General features: G+C 46.0%; 1 protein-coding gene across 8 annotated transcripts in view; it reads right to left on the bottom strand.

Moving 5' to 3' along the window:
* The window catches only part of LOC121569493 (supervillin), a 33,244-nt gene that overhangs the window by 7,145 nt on the left and 1,570 nt on the right, over nt 1-24,529 (bottom strand). Inside the window, exons 2-23 of one of the 8 annotated variants that reach the window (XM_041880489.2) lie at nt 17,007-17,698; nt 16,184-16,348; nt 15,786-15,962; nt 15,150-15,184; nt 13,701-13,762; nt 12,539-12,687; nt 9,046-9,277; nt 7,444-7,991; nt 6,974-7,082; nt 4,657-4,707; nt 4,299-4,361; nt 4,043-4,117; nt 3,784-3,940; nt 3,484-3,573; nt 3,327-3,395; nt 2,950-3,151; nt 2,617-2,789; nt 2,253-2,408; nt 1,990-2,126; nt 1,598-1,745; nt 1,144-1,289; nt 732-907 (exon numbers count right to left, since the gene is read on the bottom strand). In XM_041880489.2, the coding sequence (XP_041736423.1) occupies nt 732-907; nt 1,144-1,289; nt 1,598-1,745; nt 1,990-2,126; nt 2,253-2,408; nt 2,617-2,789; nt 2,950-3,151; nt 3,327-3,395; nt 3,484-3,573; nt 3,784-3,940; nt 4,043-4,117; nt 4,299-4,361; nt 4,657-4,707; nt 6,974-7,082; nt 7,444-7,991; nt 9,046-9,277; nt 12,539-12,687; nt 13,701-13,762; nt 15,150-15,184; nt 15,786-15,962; nt 16,184-16,348; nt 17,007-17,341 (3,455 nt within the window). In that variant the 5' untranslated portion in view covers nt 17,342-17,698. The remainder of the gene's footprint in view (nt 1-731; nt 908-1,143; nt 1,290-1,597; nt 1,746-1,989; nt 2,127-2,252; nt 2,409-2,616; nt 2,790-2,949; nt 3,152-3,326; nt 3,396-3,483; nt 3,574-3,783; nt 3,941-4,042; nt 4,118-4,298; nt 4,362-4,656; nt 4,708-6,973; nt 7,083-7,443; nt 7,992-9,045; nt 9,278-12,538; nt 12,688-13,700; nt 13,763-15,149; nt 15,185-15,785; nt 15,963-16,183; nt 16,349-17,006; nt 17,699-24,529) is intronic. The other 7 variants (XM_041880492.2, XM_041880490.2, XM_041880493.2 and 4 more) reach the window with 7 other exon arrangements.

Genomic DNA, 24,529 nt, shown 5'->3' with positions numbered 1-24,529 from the left:
ACCTGTTTCCTCCAGCATCTTCACAAGGTCCTTTGCTGTTGTTCTGGGATTGATTTGCACTTTTCGCACCAAAGTACGTTCATCTCTAGGAGACAGAACGCGTCTCCTTTCTGACGCCTGCGTGGTCCCATGGTGTTTATACTTGCGTATTATTGTTTGTACAGATGAACGTGGTACCTTCAGGTGTTTGGAAATTGCTCCCAAGGATGAACCAGACTTGTGGAGGTCTACAATTTTCTTTCTGAGGTCTTGGCTGATTTCTTTTTATTTTCCCATGATGTCAAGCAAAGAGGCACTGAGTTTGAAGGTAGGCCTTGAAATACATCCACAAGTACACCTCCAATTGACTCAAATGATGTCAATTAGCCTATCAGAAGCTTCTAAAGCCATGACATCTTTTTCTGAAATTTTCCAAGCTGTTTAAAGGCACAGTCAACTTAGTGTATGTAAACTTCTGACCCACTGGAATTGTGATACAGTGAATTATAAGTGAAATAATCTGTCTGTAAACAATTGTTGGAAAATTACTTGTGTCATGCACAAAGTAGATGCCAAAGCCATAGTTTGTCAACAAGACATTTGTGGAGTGGCTGAAAAACAAGTTTTAATGACTCCAACCTAAGTGTATGTAAACCTCAGACTTCAACTGTACATAATGTATCAATGAATACAACAGTATGTATTTAAATTACTTATTTTACTATGTAAGCGCCTGTGTGGTGTTTACGTACGGCTGTATGTTGGGGTTGCAGTGAGTGGGGTCCAGTGGGTTGACCCTACAGTTGCTGTAGTCGTAGGGACCACCCCACACCTGCTGGGCCAGCTGTACAGCCACACTCCTGTCGCCAGGGGCAACATCCTTCCCATGCCACAGGTACACCTCGCTGCCAAAGTCAAACACCAGGGCCTGGTAGAGAGACAGGGGAACAGACAGAGACAGAGAGAGAGGCAGAGAGAGACAACAATTCAGAGATCAGCTACTATCTGTAGTGTTGAAAACTGACAGGAATCACACAAAAGTTGATAGATAGCATACCAGTTTATAATCTTTATATTGAGTTAAAACCCATTGATATGTAGCACCAAGGCAGCAATGGCTGAGAAGCAACAGAGACACACAGGGGGATCCAGGGAGGGACTGACCTCCGTGGATCCCAGTAGGGAGACAGTGGGGATGGCTGCCCAGGCCTGCTCATGGGGCACCAGTCTGTTCTCCACCAGCCTGTACAAACAGTTAGACTCCACCACCCCACTCTCATACAGCTCATCCTCCTCTGGGGCTCCCGCTCCTACAGTAAACACACACATATACAATCCCACATACAGTACACAAAGACAGATGCAAATGGTTACTTACTGGTTGCTTGCATACTTACATACTTGGTTTACTGACTGACTGACTTAGTTTACTGACTGACTGACTGACTTAGTTTACTGACTGACTGACTTAGTTTACTTACTTACTGACTTACTTACCTAAAAGGGCGTTCTGGTTGTTTTAATAGAATTAGTACATAGTTTGTACAGTTCTTATGGTTTTACTGAGTGAGAGACAGAGTGGTTGGTGACTAGTTGTAGTGACTAGTTGTAGTCTGACCTCTGTATTGTGTCTTTCCTCCCAGAAGGTTCCAGAAGTCAGAGGCCAGGCTGTTGTCAGTATTGACCCCCTCCTCTAGGTGGATGACCTCACAGGCCCGGCAGCCCAGGTCTCCCTGGGTCTGGATCAACGATGCCAGCTCTGACGCCTGGACAGAGACAGCAGAAGGCAGGCAAACATCATCACCAGTAATAACTGACATTTATCAGTGGCTTCACATTGTGTTTAAATGTAGCGTGTAAAATGTACTTCAATGGCATACATGGCTTGAATTACAGATGAATAAGATGCCCAACAGGAATAAACCATGAACAATACAGGCCAGGGATCTAGTTAGTGGCCAAGGAATAGAGTCAGTATGTGATACAATGTGTGTAGTGTCCCAGTCGTACCTTGGCTTTCTCTGTGGTGTTGGCGAACGCTCCGCTCCAGAGGATGCAGTGAGAGGGTGTCACCAGCAGGTGGCAGTCTCCACTGTTCAGAGACCTGGCTGTGGGCTCCACCAGACGCACTTGCACATGATGCCGACCTGGCACCGTAGGAGACACACACACATGTTGAATGGAGAGTTTGTATCCACACACACAGACATGCACACGCACACTCATAAACGCAATCATATGCACGCACACACACATGCACGATCTGTACTGACCTTTGATGTGAATGAGCATGAGGTTGCTGATGGGCAGGTTGTTGTTGTTCGTCACTGAGCCTGTGGAAGTGACATCACGCAGGTTGACGTTACTGAAGTTGTCTGTACCGGACAGACCTGCTAGAGCTGAGTCAGCCATGTTGGAATTCTTGGCCACTGAGGACAGACATGGGACAGAGAGATCAGAGATGAGAAAGTCACAGTATATAAACGGTATATAAGCAGATTGAGAGAAAAAAAAGAGACAGAGAGAGACAGAGAGATAGAGATAGAGAGAAAGAGAGAGAGAGAGAAATATAGAGAGAAAGAGAGAGGGAGCAAGAGAGAGAGAGCTATCTCTCTGGTATATGTAAACATGACTCACTCATCTCCACTTGTGTCCTGTTAGTGTTAACGGTAGCCATGGTGACTCTCTCTCCCATGTAGTTCTGTCGGATGTCATCGCGGGCCGCCAGAGCACGCAGAGGGTTCCGGGAGCCCTGGGTCCTGCGGTACGGACGCACCGACCGCCTATGCTGTGCTACCTCTGATGTCAGCCTGCACACACACACACACACACCACAGACACCACGAAGAGGCATTAAGAGACAAACACACACAATGAACACACTCAATCAATTAGATAGATAGAAGCGTACACGTAAACACATACACACAACCATGCACACCTCCCCCCAACACACACACACAGACTCACATGGGGGTATTTGTCTGGCAGAGGGCACTCAGGTCCTGCTCTGGGTCAGTTCCAGTGGCAGCTCCAGCCCCAGCAGGGCGGGCAGAGGGTGAGGGGGGTGACACCTCCCTGTAGAAACCACCACATGTCTCCTGGTCATCGGGGGTCATGACCTCCTTCACCTCCCTTGAGGTCACCTCCAGGGGCGTGTCCTGGGGAGCGGCTGGGGGAGGAGAGGGGGAAAACATGAGAGAAGTTACAGGTATTCCACTTCATTGGGATACTCAAAGCATCACTGAGCAAAACACAGGAAGTTAGACAATAGACACCAGTGGATAGACTTCCTCTCTTAATCTGAGGTTTGGACAAATCATCCTAGAATTGATAATACGACGTACTATTCATTCTGTCCAGTTTGTCCAGCTTTGTGTCCTCTTCCACCTCCATCCCAGAGTGACTGGAGATCTCTGTTGAGAGGAGAGGTCAGGGAAGAGGATCTACAATCACAAACCAGACACAAACATCTTTTCTCTTTTGTGGATGGGGTAGTTTTACCTTCGTATGGGCATGCTGTGGCTCCTGTGGAGGGTCTCTTAGTGTGAGATGGAGGGCTCTCGTCTATGTCTGAGACAGGGAACACCAAACCTGCAATGGGACAATCACACACAGGTCTGAGAGAGAGAGAGAGAGAGAGAGAGAGAGAGAGAGAGAGAGAGAGAGAGAGAGAGAGAGAGAGAGAGAGAGAGAGAGAGAGAGAGAGAGAGAGAGAGAGAGAGAGAGAGAGAGAGAGAGAGAAAAGGAGAAAGAGAAAGAGAAAGAGGGAAACAGATTCATTCAGAGAGAGAGAAACCTCACCTCTTTTCGCCATACGTCCAGCCACAGTGTACTGGGCCGAGTCGTTGGCGACCCCTCTCCCTCTGGTCTTCCACTGTTCCTCACTCTCCTGTAGAGTTCTCATGCGCTCAGCCACTGACGCCTGTGGAAGCTCCTCCACTTCTACTGGTCTAGCCTGCTGCATGGGCAGAGACAGGGATCAATGACCAGACAGTAACACCTACCAGTATGTGTGTATTCTGTGATTGTGGGTTTGTGTGTGTATGTGTGTGTGTGTCACCTTCTGTCTCCATTGGGGCTGAGAGCGGGTCTGGGTTGGAGAGGAGACCTCCTGGGCCTCATAGGAAGAACTGGTCTGAGGAGGGAGAGAAAATAGGATATATGAAGGGGAACTACGTTAACACGTTTCACTGCAGTAATAACACAACTCAAATCACAGCACTCAAACAAGCACATCTAAATGGAATATTGAGGGCAATGGCGTGCAATGGACACACTTCACTCACACCTGAACGTGTGCTTGCACACACACTCACCTGATTGTAACACATGACATATTGAGGTGTACTGTTAGAATAGACAGAGGAAAAGACAGGGTCCTGGGAGGAGGAGAGGAGAGGAGGAGGGGAGGAGAGGAGGAGGGGAGGAGAGGAGGGGAGGAGAGGAGGAGGGGAGGAGAAGAGGAGGGGAGGAGAGGAGGAGAGGAGGGAGATAAAGGAATAAGCCCAGGATTCAGTTGAACAGAATAGAATAGATATGATATGACTTGGACTAGCAGCATGGTCAACAAACCAGGGTCAAACGTTAGGTTGAAATAACCAAACACAGAGGTTTGTAGGCAATATGGTGAACTATGTAGGGAATAGGGTGCCACAGAGTCAGCACTCCGCTTACCCAGCACTGAGGGTTGACAGCTGGTGCATCATGGGAGATCTCACTGTCTTCCTACAGGGGGCAGCATGGGAGCATAGAGGGGGTGTGGTCAGCAAAGCCAAGAGAAAAATAGGGTGAGAGGAGCGTAGCATAAAATGAGACGGCAAACAGGAGAAAGAGAGGGTGAAGGGTAATGAGATCCATCTACAAGGGTATGGAGGTCTCTCCCTCACACACACACACACACAGCACAGAGAACTGTCAACACTGTCCAGCTAAGGGTGCCTAATGGGGTCAAGAGGGTTTTCATGGAAGCCTCTCAGTCTATCTGTTAACATTCCATGTCATTCTGAGCCATTCAGCCCATTCCTGGGCATTAGCACCATTAGGTGTGGCACCCATATCTAAGTAATGCAAGGTAGCTCTCAGAGATTGAACACATACTGTAGTAAGGTATAGGGCTGGTGTAGAGGTGGTATGATATTAAACACATACCACAGTAAGGTATAGGGCTGGTGTAGAGGTGGTATGATATTAAACACATACCACAGTAAGGTATAGGGCTGGTGTAGAGGTGGTATGATATTAAATACATACCACAGTAAGGTATAGGGCTGGTGTAGAGGTGGTATGATATTAAACACATACCACAGTAAGGTATAGGGCTGGTGTAGAGGTGGTATGATATTAAACACATACCACAGTAAGGTACAGGGCTGGTGTAGAGGTGGTATGATATTAAATACATACCACAGTAAGGTATAGGGCTGGTGTATAGGTGGTATGATATTAAACACATACCACAGTAAGGTATAGGGCTGGTGTAGAGGTGGTATGATATTAAACACATACCACAGTAAGGTATAGGGCTGGTGTAGAGGTGGTATGATATTAAACACATTCAGTACCATAGTAAGATATAGGGCTGGTGTAGAGGTGGTATGATATTAAACACATACCATAGTAATATATAGGGCTGGTGTAGAGGTGGTATGATATTAAACACATACCACAGTAAGGTATAGGGCTGGTGTAGAGGTGGTATGATATTAAACACATACCACAGTAAGGTATAGGGCTGGTGTAGAGGTGGTATGATATTAAATACATACCACAGTAAGGTATAGGGCTGGTGTAGAGGTGGTATGATATTAAACACATACCACAGTAAGGTATAGGGCTGGTGTAGAGGTGGTATGATATTAAATACATACCACAGTAAGGTATAGGGCTGGTGTAGAGGTGGTATGATATTAAACACATACCACAGTAAGGTATAGGGCTGGTGTAGAGGTGGTATGATATTAAACACATTCAGTACCATAGTAAGATATAGGGCTGGTGTAGAGGTGGTATGATATTAAACACATACCATAGTAAGATATAGGGCTGGTGTAGAGGTGGTATGATATTAAACACATACCATAGTAAGATATAGGGCTGGTGTAGAGGTGGTATGATATTAAACACATACCATAGTAAGGTATAGGGCTGGTGTAGAGGTGGTATGATGTTATGATGCTCCTTTGGTTTCAGTGGAATGGCAAAACTATAACTCAAACTCTGATATTAAGCACTCAGCTTTCTGAACTAGCCTACACAACATATCTGTTCTACCTTCAAGAACAGAAAGGACAGCTAACTAACTCCTCCTACCTGGCCACGTACTATGCACCTTTGTACTTTTCACCTTTTTCCAAATAAATATACTATTTATTTTTAATTTTTGGGCAGTGTGCGGTCAGCATCCCCTCTTTTGAAATGCCTCCCAAATCCAGGCCAATCTCCCCTGTGATTTGTCCCCCTCGTGACCCTCATCCTCCCCTCTTTCCCTGACTGACAGGTTAAACTAAACCCACTGGTTCCAGGCAGCCACCCCGAGGATTAGAGATTACAAGGGGAAGCCAGGGCCTTTTCTCTGGGCTGGGCTGGTGTGGAGTGTTACAGTGGGGCCAAGCCATAGTATCACAGACCCTGGGGAGTAGGGATTGGCTGGGAGCCTTCTGTTGTGGCTCTATCTATCTATCTGACTGAGAAGGATGTGTCCACAGCTGTCCGCTGCTCTGCTTTCCAGGCTAAGACTGGATTTGCCTCATTGTGATTCTGAGCCTACATATTCAAGATGCTAAACACAAGTGCAGACCCAAATCAACTATAAACAGCCAACCAACTTGCTCCAAAACACATGAGCTCAGTCAGTCTGAGATTTCCAATGCAAATAAGTGATGTCAGCATCTATCCACTGCCCACCATTCCCAGTAGCTGCCTGCTATGACTAAGGTGTCTATGTGTGTGTTTCGACTAAGGAGAGGTCCAGTAAGATGGCCGCTGGTCTTACCTTTCTCTGGTCTGCCAAGGTCACCTGGACGTGTTGTCTGGGAGGGGTGTCTCTCCTCATTAAGCTACCCCTCTCCTCCACTTCCTCCTCCCTGGAAGCATCTGACAGCCTGCACAGAGACAGAGGGGAGGTCTAAGAAATAGCCATGCAAATTTCTCTCTCGTGCGTATGCTCGCTCACACCCACCCGCCCACCCACCCACCCACCCACCCACCCACCCACCCACCCACACACACACACACACACACACACACACACACACACACACACACACACACACACACACACACACACACACACACACACCCACCCACCCACCCACCCACCCACCCACCCACCCACCCACCTAAAAACACAAAGACAAACATTCCATGACACTCAGCAATAGAAATCCCTCCTTCAGCACACAAATGTCAATACATGCTCGGGGTCACAACAATCCCTCAACGGCTCTTGTGTTAGTTGTGTACCCGTCTCTCCCAGAGGTGTTCACAGGGGGGTCCATCTGCCCTCTCTGTTCAGCCAGGGAAGGCCTCTCCTCCTTGGGGTGACCCTGCTCTGAGGATGGCCTGGCTGGGGCACACACAGCCACCGTCTCCCTCCTGTTCCTGTTCCTCTGTCTCCAGGGGGCAGAGGAGGCTGGTCTCTCTCTATGAGGCACTGGTACATTATCATGTCTCACTGCCCTCCTCTCCTCCACCCTGTTCCCCCTCTCCCCTCCTCCGTTCTGGTCCTGCTGTCTGTCCTCCCACACAGTGTCTCTGTCTCGGTCCCATTCTGGTCCTGCAGAGGGGCTCTCCCTCAGGATGCCTCTGATCTCTCCTTGCTCCGAGTCCCAGCACTGCTGTTGGCCCTGCTGGGACGGGTCAGGTCCTGTGTTAGGCTCCACGTCGGCCCTAGGTCGAGTCTGGGCATGATACACCTCGCTGGGCATCAGGTTGACGGACAGCTCCTGCTGCCGGTCGGAGAGGGTGGGGGACAGGCGCAGCGGGGGCAGCTGGATGGGGCCTTTCTGGAGCTGAGGGAGGACATAGAGAGGAGAATGTTGTCAGAGACATGGAGATTATAGATTCTACTCATCACAATAGTGTAAATTAGTATGAAAATTTGAAAAAGAGGTTCTAATTCTACTCATCACAATAGTGTAAATTAGTATGAAAATTTGAAGAAGAGGTTACTAATTCTACTCATCACAATAGTGTAAATTAGTATGAAAATTTGAAGAAGAGGTTACTAATTCTACTCATCACAATAGTGTAAATTAGTATGAAAATTTGAAGAAGAGGTTACTAATTCTACTCATCACAATAGTGTAAATTAGTATGAAAATTTGAAGAAGAGGTTACTAATTCTACTCATCACAATAGTGTAAATTAGTATGAAAATTTGAAGAAGAGGTTACTAATTCTACTCATCACAATAGTGTAAATTAGTATGAAAGTTTGAAGAAGAGGTTACTAATTCTACTCATCACAATAGTGTAAATTAGTATGAAAATTTGAAGAAGAGGTTACTAATTCTACTCATCACAATAGTGTAAATTAGTATGAACATTTTAAGTAGAGGTTACTAATTCTACTCATCACAATAGTGTAAATTAGTATGAAAATTTGAAGAAGAGGTTACTAATTCTACTCATCACAATAGTGTAAATTAATATGCAAACTATAAGAAGAAGAGGTTACTACATATTTCTGAGTCATCATTTTGGACCTGTCTAATTTTAGTGTGAATTGGGCGCTAGGGTAGTGTTACCCTCTGGACAGTGGTATGGTCGATATTGGCTTGATACTGATCAATTAAAACTATTGATCAATCCAGTGCTCACAACAGTTAGAGGCACAGAGCGTGACATTTAATTTGGTGTACTTACTCACCCACTCATACTCACGTCAACATCCAGTATACTCACACACACACACACACACTCGCACTCATACACACACTGAATCACCTGTGTCACAATCTACATTTCTCAGTTAAAGAAAGATACACACACACAATTGCCAATGTCATCTCTAATATTCTCTCTTCCATTCCTCTGAGGATGTCTTGGTCCCACACCCACTCACCAGGCTGACCTCCTCCACAGTGATTGGCTGTGTGCGGTAGCGTGCCCCCTTCTGCCTGCGTCTCTCCGGGGGGGCATCAGGAGGGGCGTCCCCCTGGCTCCCTGGCAGGGACAGCTTGTTGAACAGAGCCAGCTTCTCACTCAGAGTCAGCTTACTGTTCTCATCGTCCTCCACCACCTCCGCCTCGGCCTGCACAGCCTTGGCCTCGCGTGACTCCGCTGGCTGGGGGGTGCTGCAGGGACATGGGGTAGATAGGTAGGAGAAGAAGGGTGGTTAATGGAAGTCATGGATGAATAGTTAAAACAGAGAAACAGCCCTGTTAATTAAAATGTGGATTGACGGGAACTGTGGAACACAATGTAAGATATTTTTAATGCGTGGCAGTAAATGAGTGTTTTAGCCTCCTCTCTGACTGCTCTCTGTTCCAATTAGAGGCAGGAATCTCTCTGTCCAACTCAGTAAAGGACACATGTAGTTAGCCAGATGGGACGCCATTATGAGTGAACAAACCCTACCAGCTCTAGGTTTTCAATTGAAAACTGTGCAACATTAAACCTGTTAAATGTAATGGCAAAATGTAGATTTCTGCCTAAATAGACATACCCAAAAGTAATTATTTATCATGAGAGGGCCATAAACAATAACTAGTAATGCTTTTACTGCAAGAAAGATTAAAATCACCGTTCTGGTAAAAATAGTTATAAATTGCTGAGGAGTAGTCACTTTTCAGGACACAAGCTCAAGTACACAGTACAAATATGAAAATATGAAATATTTTATATTATGTATTTTCTATTCAACAAAACGGTATAAGGCTTGAAATGACTTATACAGTGGGGGGGAAAGTATTTAGTCAGCCACCAATTGTGCAAGTTCTCCCACTTAAAAAGATGAGAGAGGCCTGTAATTTTCATCATAGGTACACGTCAACTATGACAGACAAATTGAGAAAAGAAATTCCAGACAATCACATTGTAGGATTTTTTATGAATTTATATGCAAATTATGGTGGAAAATAAGTATTTGGTCACCTACAAACAAGCAAGATTTCTGGCTCTCACAGACCTGTAACTTCTTCTTTACGAGGCTCCTCTGTCCTCCACTCGTTACCTGTATTAATGGCACCTGTTTGAACTTGTTATCAGTGTAAAAGACACCTGTCCACAACCTCAAACAGTCACACTCCAAACTCCACTATGGCCAAGACCAAAGAGCTGTCAAAGGACACCAGAAACAAAATTGTAGACCTGCACCAGGCTGGGAAGACTGAATCTGCAATAGGTAAGCAGCTTGGTTTGAAGAAATCAACTGTGGGAGCAATTATTAGGAAATGGAAGACATACAAGACCACTGATAATCTCCCTCGATCTGGGGCTTCACGCAAGATCTCACCCCGTGGGGTCAAAATGATCACAAGAACGGTGAGCAAAAATCCCAGAACCACACTGGGGGACCTAGTGAATGACCTGCAGAGAGCTAGGACCAAAGTAACAAAGCCTACCATCAGTAACACACTACGCCGCCAGGGACTCAAATCCTGCAGTGCCAGACGTGTCCCCCTGCTTAAGCCAGTACATGTCCAGGCCCGTCTGAAGTTTGCTAGAGTGCATTTGGATGATCCAGAAGAGGATTGGGAGAATGTCATATGGTCAGATGAAACCAAAATAGAACTTTTTGGTAAAAACTCAACTCGTCGTGTTTGGAGGACAAAGAATGTAGAGTTGCATCCAAAGAACACCATACCTACTGTGAAGCATGGGGGTGGAAACATCATGCTTTGGGGCAGTTTTTCTGCAAAGGGACCAGGACGACTGATCCGTGTAAAGGAAAGAATGAATGGGGCCATGTATCGTGAGATTTTGAGTGAAAACCTCCTTCCATCAGCAAGGGCATTGAAGATGAAATGTGGCTGGGTCTTTCAGCATGACAATGATCCCAAACACACCGCCCGGGCAACGAAGGAGTGGCTTCGTAAGAAGCATTTCAAGGTCCTGGAGTGGCCTAGCCAGTCTCCAGATCTCAACCCCATAGAAAATCTTTGGAGGGAGTTGAAAGTCCATGTTGCCCAGCGACAGCACCAAAACATCACTGCTCTAGAGGAGATCTGCATGGAGGAATGGGCCAAAATACCAGCAACAGTGTGTGAAAACCTTGTGAAGACTTACAGAAAACGTTTGACCTGTGTCATTGCCATCAAAGGGTATATAACAAAGTATTGAGAAACTTTTGTTATTGACCAAATACTTATTTTCCACCATAATTTGCAAATAAATTCATTACAAATCCTACAATGTGATTTTCTGGATTTTGTTTTCTCATTTTGTCTGTCATAGTTGACGTGTACCTATGATGAAAATTACAGGCCTCTCTCATCTTTTTAAGTGGGAGAACTTGCACAATTGGTGGCTGACTAAATACTTTTTTTCCCCACTGTATGCATTCTAAATATAGTACAATCAAGTTTTAAAACGACTAGCTATAAGATTTCATCTTCATTATAACGGTGAAATACATATTTGTATGTTTAGTAGGGGTGTAACGATCCATCTACTACATCGATGTATCGATTGTATCGATACTAGGAAATAACCCATTGGATTTAAGCACGTCAGACTTTATATGGATGTTTTTTCTTAGCACTTTTAATGATAAAGGCTTTAAACATTACTCGATTCAGTCTGCCTATCCGTGACGTCATCGCGCCAGCAGCAGCGCAAAGGCGCCAAGACAACAAAGCATAGCATGGCGGATGACAGAGGAGAAGCCGACGAGCGAGAAATTATCAAGTCACCATTGCGGTCCTTACAAGAAACAGGAATCTAGGAAACTTCACCTGCACTGTCCAGTATCCAGGTATTTATTTCAGTCACACTGGTTGAATTTTTGGCTAAAAGGTTACTGAATCGATTTCAAGTCACTGAATCGTTTCGGATCGTATCGTTCTAAATGAACCAATATCGTCCTTGAATCGTATCGACAACCACGAATCGTGATACAAATCGAATCGTTGTTAAAACGAATATTTACACCCCTAATGTTTAGTGTTAGAAAAATGTGGCATATTTTTCTTAAGGTCTCTCTTGATTAAGACTTCTGTCCCCACCCTTCTGAACATTGCACAGGGCTCTAGCATGACTTCCTGAACTCGTTATGAAATGGCCTTTCATCTCATATTGTCAATTTATGACAAACAGAAAGTGTTTTTTGTTTAAAATCTATGAATTATTTTAGATTACTTTCATAACGTTGGCTTTAAATCCATATCTGAATGTGCTAGAGCGACGAATCTACAGATACCGTATACCATAAACGTATCACAACTATAATCAGTTATGATCTCATGACCTGCCTTCCATGTGGATTCCACAACCCCCTCACTGGGCAAGGAATTTGAACGTGTGTCTTTTGCATACTGTCTGCCAACACCTCACTGCCCACAGATACAATATCTCCTTGTCCATTGACCATCGAGGTGTGACTCGACCCTGCTCACCTGGTGGCCACCACCATCTCCTCACAGGTGATTGGCTGAGTGAGTGAGCGGTGCTCGTTGCCGCGTCGTACTCTGCGTTCATACGTGACGCTGCCAGAACGAGGCTTCAGAAAGGAGGAGGCCTCAGGGGCTGCGGTCTTCTCTAGCGCCTGCAACAGAGAGAAAGTGGGGGAAGAGAGAAAGAAAGAGAGAGAGAAATAGTCATTCATAACATTTATGTTGATATTTGATACGTATTATCTGACCATTACATGTTGCACAATAATGCCTTTGCCACCGGTGTATAATCAACATTTAGATCAAACAGAGCATATAATGGTTGAAATGACTGTCTCACTCTACTGAAACAATAACAGGAGAAACGACAGAAATGTCCTCTCGTTTTTCATCTCTTTCATTGAAAGTCTTCTCTCTTTCCTGACATGTGAATGGAGGTGCAGTACTATATGCAGCGGAAGTGGGTTGGATAGCTGGTGAATAAACCAGGGATCTGTAAGGTGCTGTGGGTAGCCTACGTAAGGAGGTAGAGGAGAGGGATAGAATGCACAGTGTAACCAGAGCTCTCTCAGTAGCGTACCATATCCCCTCAATCCCCTCCCTCCTGGCCCTGCCTCCCTCCTCCACCAGCCAGCCTGACAGGAGCTAGCTACAGGCTAATTATAACCACCTGTTAATGGCTGTTCATGGCTTTATAGTCCCTGGCTACCTTTCACCTGGGTTTGACAGATGCTAAGCGGCTAAAACCCACCAGGAAGTGAAATATGGGATGGGGGGGGGGGTTCTGCATGCTCAGCCTGCTGGCCCATCATGCATTGCTCCGTGACTGTAAGGTGAGCAGCCGCCAGGACTGGTCTCTCTCTCTCTCTCTCTCTGTCTCTCTCTCTCTCTCTCTCTCTCTCTCTCTCTCTCTCTCTCTCTCTCTCTCTCTCTCTCTCTCTCTCTCTCTCTCTCTCTCTCTCTCTCTCTCTCTCTCTCTCTCTCTCTCTATGGGCTCTGTTGTGTCTGTTGATGTGCAGTTGTGAGACATAAGCCCTGTGTAGCCCCACTGATCTCCATGGTGATGACCTTTTGTGATCAGGCATGGAGACGGACAGCATGGTACAAGGGAACAGGAGGGGGGTCCTGTTTCACAGCCAAGGCTGAGATAGATGGACGTGCTTACTTTAAACAGAGACATCTTGGCCGCCACACTCATCTTGGCTCTGTCATCTGTCTTCACATCAGCTGGGGGGAAAATACATTACATTAAATATATACATCAAGTCAGGCAAACTGAGGTAAATGCATTAGAGGTAAGTACATACACATCAGTCCACTGCGACACAATGAGATAGACAGATCTCTGTGACTAATCCCTTCATGTGAGGTCATCGCCCTGCTTGTCATCCTGCACCTGGCATTCACTACACTGTCACATGGCACCACCACCACTATCTCTCAGCTGGCACTGCTAGCTGGCTACTTCTCCTCTCACCTGGCCTGAACTTAATGACCACACAGCTCATCCTTTTGACCAGGCAGTTGGGCAGTTGGTCAGCATCACTGATCATGTGAGTGTCAACTGTCTCTGTTGTTTCTAACAATGCTCTCAATGGCTATTTAATCATGTATTTTAGGTGGACATACAAATTAATGTATGAGAGAGAACTTATTGGACAGCTACTGTGTAGAAGTGGGGACAATTTTTATAGTGGCGGTAAGGTACTTTTATGGCTCATAAATCCATCACCACAGAGGAACTTCAACATTCTACCGTCACCCTGTGCCCATCTGGGTCTGGTGGAGTGTTTAAAAATAAAAGCCCTTGATTTATTTGATGTTCTGTTTATTATAGATGTTCTATAAAGGCAGCTCTGGAGCTGGGGTTGAGTGTAAGTAGAGGTCAGAGTATATTCATTAGGTTTACTGTTATAAACGTACTGTTATACAGTAACTATTAGTTGATATTGGTTTGTGTGTTTATATTATCGGTTGATTTTGAGTGAAAATAGAAAAAAACAGTTATTCCTTCTGACCCTGTGTTGTCCGCCCCCTTTTCCTCTGTCTGTCTGTCTGTCTGTCTGTCTGTCTGTCTGTCTGTCTGTCTGTCTGTCTGTCTGTCTGTCTGATCAGAGCTCTTTGCCACCTCCTATCTCTCATGTCGGCATTTCTGTGATAGAGAGCGAGAGAGAGGGGGGAGAGAGGGGGGGGAGAGAGGGGGAAAGAGAGAGAGCGAGAGAGCGAGAGAGAGAGAGAGAGAGAGAGAGAGAGAGAGAGAGAGAGAGAGAGAGAGAGAGCACCTGCTCTCCTTTGTCACTGTGTTAAACATTATCCCTGGCAAGCCACACAGCACTATGCCTGTGACCCTCTCTCTCTCTCCCTCTCTCTCTCTCTCTCGCTATTTCGCTCTCTCTCTCTGTCCCTCTCTTTCTCTGTGTCTCTCTCTCTGTGTTCCTCTCTGTCCCTCTCTCCCCCCACTCAGTTAACACAGAGGCAGTACAGTGGCAGTGCAGAGGCAGTACAGAGGCAGTACAGAGGCAGTACAGAGGCAGTCCAATATGCCATGAATCAGCCGTTTGTGTGTGGCAAACAAAAACAGGCCATGTGACCCCAGGTGGGCGGGGTTCGTTACCTTTAGCGTTCTCCTCTTCCTCTGCTTCTAGCAGCCTGTGGGACAGAGAGAGAGAGAGAATCAACATGAGGTCATTGGCTGAAACATGCACACAAGACAAAAGATGAGAGGAGTTTGACCATGCTCATTTCTGCCTGGTGTAATTCTCTCTTTTCACTCTCTCTCCATTGTCTGTGTGGGTAACTGTATCTCACACACAGGCCCAGGCTCCTGTGCCATATCTGCATGCTCAACATAGCAACACTGTTCATGTCATGGTTTTGGTATTAAGGGCCATGAACAGATGCAAACATACATGCAAATCATGCCTCTTGCCAGTGTACCAAGGGCAAAATATTTCAATACATAACCACAAGGACCACCAGAAGAGATGCTCCTCTATGAGAGGACAGTAAATATCTGGAAAGCATTTACATGCACGCAAACCATTATCACACACGCAAACCATTATCACACACTATCAACACAACGCATCAGCAAAAAAACAACAACACTGCAATGGCACAAAACACTGCAAACCTCTCCACCTGAAGAGTAACCAAACTAGGGCAGAGTCTTCCAGATGAGCCCCAGGCTTGACCTGCATGCTCTGATATGATATGGTTGATACGGCGGGCCGCAGCACACAGTCCCTACCCGCCGCTCTCCTGTACCTCACAGGCTGTGATCGGCTGTGTCCTGAAGCGCTCGTTGGTTTTGCGGCCCCCGCCTGACACCCCAGGGAGGTAGCGACGGGTGCGCCGCCGTCCCCCCTCCGAGCCCGGCTTAACAGCCAGGTCAAGGGAAGAGGCCGCAAGGCCACTGTCAGGGCTACTATTCCCAACCACAGAGGAACAGGGTGAGCATCAGGAGAGAAAGGGAGAGAGAGATAGTGAGAGACTGGAGGCAGTGGGACAACTCCCACTAATACACAATGTAGATGCATACCAACAGAGACAAACAGAGACACATAGAAGACTTCACAAAGAGACTGACACCCACACATATTCAGAATGACAACACACACACAGGCCGTTTCATGCAGGAGACCCTACACTTTCTCTGGCTGTGTTCCAGTTCCGGTCTGCTGCAGCAGGGCACTCCTCAGCTGGCCCACCGACACCCGCGTTTGCAGCTGGGCCGAGTCGGGTCCAGGGGGGCCTGGGGGAGCTAGGGGCTTCCCCCCACTCAACATGCCGGCAGAGCCAGAGGAACACTGCCTGGAGGCGGGGGAGGAGGGAGGTAGGTGGCGTAAGGAAAGTGGCAAACTACCACAACACTGCCAATTCCTAAAGAGCAACCCTGACAAAGTATTGTATCTCTTAAAGGAAAGGGAGTCCAGGTCAGTAGGGTATAAAACACACATGGAGGAATCAATGTGATCTCTGCTGTACTAGTACTGCACCCCGCTGGGAGCCAGGTTTAGCGCTCTCCGCTTGAATTAGCAACAAAGGCCATAAAGCACAGGTGAACTCTGACAACTGTTTTACGGGGCTGAAAGGTCACATGAGAGAATGTTCACTGGAGAAGGAGCTTGGTGACTGGAGGGGGGTTGTTTTAAGAGGTGGTTACACATAATATGGTTGTTTCTATTCATCAATCTGTAGTTAGGGAACAGGGAAAAGGCCAGTCTGTTGTAGCTGTTACTCTATGTGTACATGGCCTGATATTGTATAACACAACAATTCACTGATGGCCAGTAGGCATTACCTGCACACTTTCAGCATAACTAGGTTCAGTGGTCTGAGTCAGCATGTAGTGTCACATCACACACAGAAACAAAGGGAATTGTCAGTGTATGCAACCTGTCTGCTGCATCACTCTTTGTTTACTTGTGTTCCTGATGGGGTTGATCGGCTACACATGGAAGGGACTCACCTTTGGAGGTATGTTGGGTCTGCAGAAGTGTCTGCCTCAAAGCCGTTGGAGACTCTCCGAGGTTCTGACTCCAGTGGGGTGTTGCTTTCCCAGTGGAGGCCCCTCCTGCCCCCCTCCAGCCCCCCTGCTCTGCCGTTCACCCCCCCAGAGAGGGTCCTGTCTGTGAAGGGAGGGGCACCATCTGAGTTCATGAGAGTCCCATCCCTCCTCACCCACTTGGATGGGAGCTCCTCCATGTTGCCATAGCGTTCTTGCAGCTCCCGCCTCCTCTCCGCCTTGTAGCGAGCGATCCGCTCCGATCTGGGCTCCAAGTCGGGGTTCTCCACAGTGTCCATGCTGCCTGTTCCTCTCCCTGTCTGTCCGTAAGTCAGAAGGTCTCAGTAGGTCTCCTTTAACAATGACCTGGGCATTGATGACTCAAACCTCAAGAGATTCCCTCCTACGTCACTTCTCAGCTATCAAACACCAAAGGATAAATGGAGGTTCAAAAACCAAATCCTCCTCCAGTAAGTTAGTGTTTGCTCCAAACAACTGCAAACACCAGTCGGATATCCTAAAGTGCTTCACCAATCATAAGGTCCAAAGTTGGCATGTGGAACCAAGCAGCACCTCCGTTGTTGGCATTGGGAATGTCTTCTTCCAATCAGTAGACTGCCAGACAGACTAATCATTCCTTTGAGCTCATCGCACTGCTGAGACAGAGGGCGCAATAGAAACATCAGATAACTGTGCAATCTCGACTTTCTCAATCAGTTAGCCACACATTCATTCCCTACCAGTTGAATAATTGATTAATTGTTTGTTTCACATCCGTATGTTCTTCAGTAAGTCAATCCCTACGACATAAACATTCCACCAGCCTACAAGTGCACTATTAAATCAAATAACATGACGCTATGATGAAACAAAAAGCTAAAGAATTTACAGTAGTCAGAATTTACACAAGTCTCTCTCACACCCACATAGCATTGAACCCAAACAAACCATACCTATTTAAAATGTCCCTGATAAAATCAGCGTCTTGCTTCATCTCATTTTATAGCAGTATGCCATCTGTAGACAACCAGCTACATTATAATTGCCCCCTCTTTTTCTTCCCATGTCTTTCTCTCTTCTCTCTCTCGCTCTCCTCTTTCCTGCTGAAGCCCTGTAAGATGACCTGTTGTAGGCTGCTCTGCAAGGCAGGAATCTCCCCTTGCACTGAAACCCTATACCACCGCCAGCCAGCCAGCCATCCAGCCATCCAGCCAGCCATCCAGCCAGTCAGCTTCACTTCAGTCCTACAGTACGTGGCTGACTTTCTGCAGGTTTCCCCTCCAGTAGAATTCCACTGGTTATCATTAAGGTTGGACAATATTAGTCCCTCTAGCTTCCAACATTAGTTAGTGCTTCCTATGTTAGCGAGCTGAACAGTTGGAGACATGTCCGGCAAGTAGTAAGTTCACTAACTAAACAAAATATTACATTTACAAAGTAAATTATATCTCAAATAGGCCTACCCAGGTATAGTTTGCTGGTTGTTCAAACCCAGTCATGGTTTATGTAAGCTACAGTATTCATTCTGATCCTCTACCAATAACATGGTACTTAACATGTCATTGGGAATGTACACTACATGACCAAAAGTATGTGGATCCCTGCTCGTCGAACTTCTAATTCCAAAATCATGGGCATTAATATGGAGTTGGTCCCCTCTCTGCTGCTATAACAGCCTCCACTCTTCTGGGAAGGCTTTCCACTAGATGTTGGAACATTGCTTCCATTCAGCCACAAGAGTATTAGTGAGGTCAGGCACTGATGTTGGGCGATTAGGCCTGGCTCGCAGTCGCCATTCCAATTCATCCCAAACGTGTTCAATGGGGTTGAGGTCAGGGCTCTGTGCAGGCCAGTCAAGTTCTTTCACAAAACATTTCTGTATGGACCTCGCTTTGTGCACGGGAGCATAGTCATGCTGAAAAAGGAAAGGGCCTTCCCCAAACTGTTGCCACAAAGTTGGAAGCACAGAATCATCTAGAATGTCATTGTATGCTGTAGCATTAAGATTTCCCTTCACTGGAACTAAGGGGCCTAGGCTGAACCATGAAAAACAGCCCCAGACCATTATTCCTCCTCCACCAAACTTTAAAGTTAGCACTATGCATTCGGGCAGGTAGCGTTCTCCTGGCATCCGCCAAACCCAGATTTGTCCGTCGGACTGCCAGATGGTGAAGCTTGATTCATCACTCCAGAGAACGCGTTTCCACTGCTCTAGAGTCCAATGGTGGCGAGCTTTATACCACTCCAGCCAACGCTTGGTATTGCGCATTATGATCTTAGGCTTTTGTGCGGCTGCTCGGCCATGGAAACCCATTTCATGAAGCCCCAGACGAACAGTTCTTGTGCTGACGATGCTTCCAGAGGCAGTTTGGAACTCGGTAGTGAGTGTTGCAACCGAGGACAGACGATTTTTACCAGCTACGCGCTTCAGCACTCGGCGGTCCCGTTCTGTGAGCTTGTGTGGCCTACCACTTCGCTGTTGAGCCATTGTTGCTCATAGACGTTTCCACTTCACAATAACAGCACTTACAGCTGACCGGGGCAGCTTTAGCAGGGCAGAATTTTGATGAACTGACTTGTTGAAAAGGTGGCATCCTATGACGGTGCCACGTTGAAAGTCACTGAGCTCTTCAGTAAGGCCATCTTACTGCCAATGTTTGTCTATGGAGATTGCATGGCTGTGTGCTGGATTTTATACACCTGTCAGCAACGGGTGTGGCTGAAATTGCCGAATCCACTCATTTGAAGGGGTGTCCACATACTTTTGTATATATAGTGTACGTCCCTAGAAATGTCCCTGAACAGGCCTGTCCATACTCACTCATCTGACAGTCTAATTTCTCTCTCAACAAGCACACACATGCAAAACCTCCATACTGGTTACTAGGTTGCCTGGCTGTTTGAACACAAACAGGGATCTGAACCACTAACCATATATAAATAATGACATCACCACATTTGTATTCTCAATCAGTAGGGACTTTGGCTAGGCCGCCAAAAATTGGTGTGTCCTGTGTGTCCTGAAATGGCTAAATGTTAGCGTCAGCATTCCTGTCCCTTTCCCCCCACAGCTGAAACACAATGGGGCCTATGGAACAATGAGCGGAGAGAGCCATGGGACTCATAGGACTTAGTACAGCAGAGGTACTGCAGGCCTAAAGGCACTGTACTCTGTGGTTTCACCATCACCATAAACACGGACATCGTTTACACTGTAGATACACCGCTTGCTCTGGGAGTATTGGGAATGGTGTGAGACAGTGTCTTCCAGATTGCCATTGCAAGCTTATATGTAGAAGACATGATTGACTTTAAATTGATTTTGCAGTCACTCCTGACTTTGACTACTACTCTCAGACAGAGTGAGGTAAACGACTAACATAGAGCCGGGTGAATCTGCAAATCTGACGTTACCGCAGACGACAGCAAAAGGCGATGCACCGAAAGCTGAGCTGTCAGACGCAGTGATCCCCACGGGACATCAAGATCAGAAGGGCAGGTGTTTATGTGTGCTCATGTGTGTATGTGTGTGTGCTCATGTGTGTATGTTTGTGTATGTGAGGTCAAGTTCAACACAACCACAAAATTGACTACCACAAGAATAGAGACAGCTTGGTTAGTATAGCCCTACCTTCTCAAGAGTAAGAGCGGGCAAGATGAGAAACGTCCCAATACCATGTAAATGAGTGAGAGTAAGACAATGAAGACAGAGACAGAGAGTGTCCATCTTTGTGGCAGACCGGTACAGAGGTCATGTGACAGGCTAGGCAGGGCTGGATTGGGCGAGAGAGGTTGGTTGCCATTGGAGCTCAGCATGGATCATCAGCCCCTAATCCAGTAACACTAGTTGACAAGCATGTTCTACAGCACCCGGATGAACAGACTAGTTAGTACTCGCTAGGAATACACAGAGCAATGATACTGTATACACTATTTGCCAAGATAAAGTTGAATCAACTTGTACTAGAGAGGTTTTAATGAGGCAAAACGGAAGGTGAGTATTATATATCCCCGCATGTCATTGTAAACAGAGCTGAGGTAGTCACGGACACTATGTTTCATATCCCTCTTTCACCCCAGTCCCACGCTGACCCTGAGGCCCCCCTTTTTTTTTTTTTTACATTTTAGTCATTTAGCAGACGATCCAGAGCGACTTACAGTTAGTGAGTACATACATAATTTTGTTTTGTTTTGTTTTTTTTGAACCCACAACCCTGGCGTTGCAAACGCCATGCTCTACCAACTGAGCTACATCCCTGCCGGCCATTCCCTCCCCTACCCTGGACTAATTGTGCGCCGCCCCATGGGTCTCCCAGTCGCGGCCAGCTACGACAGAGCCTGGATTCGAACCAGGATCTCTAGTGGCACAGCTAGCACTGCGATACAGTGCCTTAGACCACTGCGTCACTCGGGAGACTACACACCAATTTTTGGCAGCCTAGCCAATGGCTCAAGTCCCTACTGATTGAGAATACAAATGTGGTGATGTCATTATTTATATATGGTTAGTGGTTCAGATCCTTGTTTGTGTTCAAACAGCCAGGCAACCTAGTAACCAGGATGGAGGTTTTGCATGTGTGTGCTTATTGAGAGAGAAATTAGACTGTCATATGAGTGAGTATGGACAGTCCTGCTCAGGGACATTTCTAGGGAGATACACTATATAGTTGAAGTCGGAAGTTTACATACACCTTAGCCAAATACATTTAAACTCAGTTTTTCACAATTCCTGACATTTAATCCGAGTAAAAATTCCCTGTTTTAGGTCAGTTAGGATCACCACTTTATTTTAAGAATGTGAAATGTCAGAATAATAGTAGAGAGAATTATTTATTTCAGCTTTTATTTCTTTCATCACATTCCCAGTGGGTCAGAAGTTTACATACACTCAATTAGTATTTGGTAGCATTGCCTTTAAATTGTTTAACTTGGGTCAAACGTTTCAGGTAGCCTTCTACAAGCTTCCCACAATAAGTTGGGTGAATTTTGGCCCATTCCTCCTGACAGAGCTGGTGTAACTAAGTCAGATGTCATTATGGCCAAACAGTTATATTTTTGTTTCATCAGACCAGAGGACATTTCTCCAAAAAGTACGATCTTTGTCCCCATGTGCAGTTGCAAACCGTAGTCTGGCTTTTTTATGGCGGTTTTGGAACAGTGGCTTCTTCCTTGCTGAGCGGCCTTTCAGGTTATGTCGATATAGGACTTGTTTTACTGTGGATATAGATACTTTTGTACCTGTTTCCTCCAGCATCTTCACAAGGTCATTTGCTGTTGTTCTGGGATTGATTTGCACTTTTCGCACCAAAGTACGTTCATCTCTAGGAGACAGAATGCGTCTCCTTCCTGAGCGGTATGACGGCTGCGTGGTCCCAAGGACGGCTGCGGTAAGACGGCTGCGTTTGGAAATTGCTTGTGGAGGTCTACAATTTTGTTTCTGAGGTCTTGGCTGATTTCTTTTGATTTTCCCATGATGTCAAGCAAAGAGGCACTGAGTTTGAAGGTAGGCCTTGAAATACATCCACAGGTACACCTCCAATTGACCCAAATGATGTCAATTAGCCTATCAGAAGCTTCTAAAGCCATGACATAATTTTCTGGAATTTTCCAAGCTGTAAAGGCACAGTCAACTTAGTGTATGTAAACTTCTGACCCACTGGAATTGTGATACAGTGAATTATAAGTGAAATAATCTGTCCGTAAACAATTGTTGGAAAAATTACTCGTGTCATGCACAAAGTAGATGTCCTAACCGACTTGCCACAACTATAGTTTGTTAACAAGAAATTGGAAATGCGTTCTCTTGAGTGATGAATCAAGCTTCACCATCTGGCATCCGACGGACAAATCTGGGTTTGGCGGATGCCAGGAGAACGCTACCTGCCCGAATGCATAGTGCCAACTGTAAAGTTTGGTGGAGGAGGAATAATGGTCTGGGGCTGGCTGTTTTTCATGGTTCGAGCTAGGCCCCTTAGTTCCAGTGAAGGGAAGTGTTAACGCTGCAGCATACAATGACATTCTAGACGATTCTGTGCTTCCAACTTTGTGGCAACAGTTTGGGGAAGGCCCTTTCCTGTTTCAGTATGACAATGCCCCAGTGCACAAAGCGAGGTCCATACAGAAATGGTTTGTCGAGATCGGTGTGGAAGAACTTGACTGGCCGGCACGGAGCCCTGACCTCAACCCCATCGAACACCTTTGGGATGAATTGGAACGCCGACTGCGAGCCAGGCCTAATCGCCCAACATCAGTGCCCAACTTCACTTATGCTCTTGTGGCTGAATGGAAGCAAGTCCCTGCAGCAATCTTCCAAAATCTAGTGGAAAGGCTCAAAGGGGGGACCAACTCCATATTAATGCCCATGATTTTGGAATGAGATGTTCAATGAGCAGGTGTCCACATACTTTTGGTCATGTAGTGCAGGACAGTGGAGGCTCCTGAGGGGAGGACGGCTCATAATAATGGCTGGAACAGAGTGAATGTAATGGCATCAAACACATAGAAACCATGTGTTTGATACCATTCCACTTATACCGCTCAAGCCATTACAACAAGCCTGTCCTCCTCAATTAAGGTGCCACCAACCTCCTGTTATGTAGGAGGTATTACCTCACTGATTCAGAAGGGTTGGGTGAAATGCGGAAGACACATTTAGGTTGAATGCATTCAGTTGTGCAACTGACTAGGTATCCCCTTACCCTATATGTTTTTTGGGTTTAACAGAACTCAAAATGCCCACACAGTAATCTATAATTATAAAAGGATTATTCATAGATAATGTCCATACTAAACCTTATAACTTCCAGTACAAATGCAATGGGTTTTTTTCCAACCATGGGGTCTCTGATCTCACATCTTCCCTCATTGAAGTTAAAGGGGTGATATGTTACATCAGATGATGTCACCAAATTCAGGACAGGAGCAGACTGTGAAGTCCAGATTAAAGAGACAGAGAGGAATTACACGCGATTAGATCTGTAGCCCCCCACTGGGCAGCAGAGTAATTTAAGGGCAAATGAGCGGTGGCTTTCCATCCACTCTTCACATTCTAAAGCCGTCCGCATGCTTCCCAGCTGAAACAGTTCTGAACAGTTTGTGCATATATTATGATGCCTTTTTGTTCGTTCTGGTCTTCGGCAAGGGTTTTTTCGGCTGTTTGTGCACATTACATTTTTTCTCAAACAAAATTGAAGTCGGTAGCCGATGTCTACGCCCCTTCTTCGGTGATTGGTCAACAGTAGGGATTATTCAATGAAGTGTTTGTTGTCATTCAATGAGAGACTAATCGTTTTCATGCACATTTTTTCACTTGCGAAATACTGCACCAAACATCTTAGTTAGATGTAAAACGATCTCCTCTGCAAAAAATGTCTAAATGACAGATTTCTTGAGTTATTTTCGATTATTTTGAGGAAGCGTATACTGGCCACGGAGTCTCAAGATGGACAAACAGTACTACTGCCGCTTTTTTTTCTCGATTTTCAAGC

This window comes from Coregonus clupeaformis, unplaced genomic scaffold (assembly GCF_020615455.1).
Source record: "Coregonus clupeaformis isolate EN_2021a unplaced genomic scaffold, ASM2061545v1 scaf0136, whole genome shotgun sequence".
In the NCBI taxonomy this organism is placed as follows: domain Eukaryota; kingdom Metazoa; phylum Chordata; class Actinopteri; order Salmoniformes; family Salmonidae; genus Coregonus; species Coregonus clupeaformis.
This window is presented reverse-complemented; position numbering and strand designations above follow the sequence as displayed.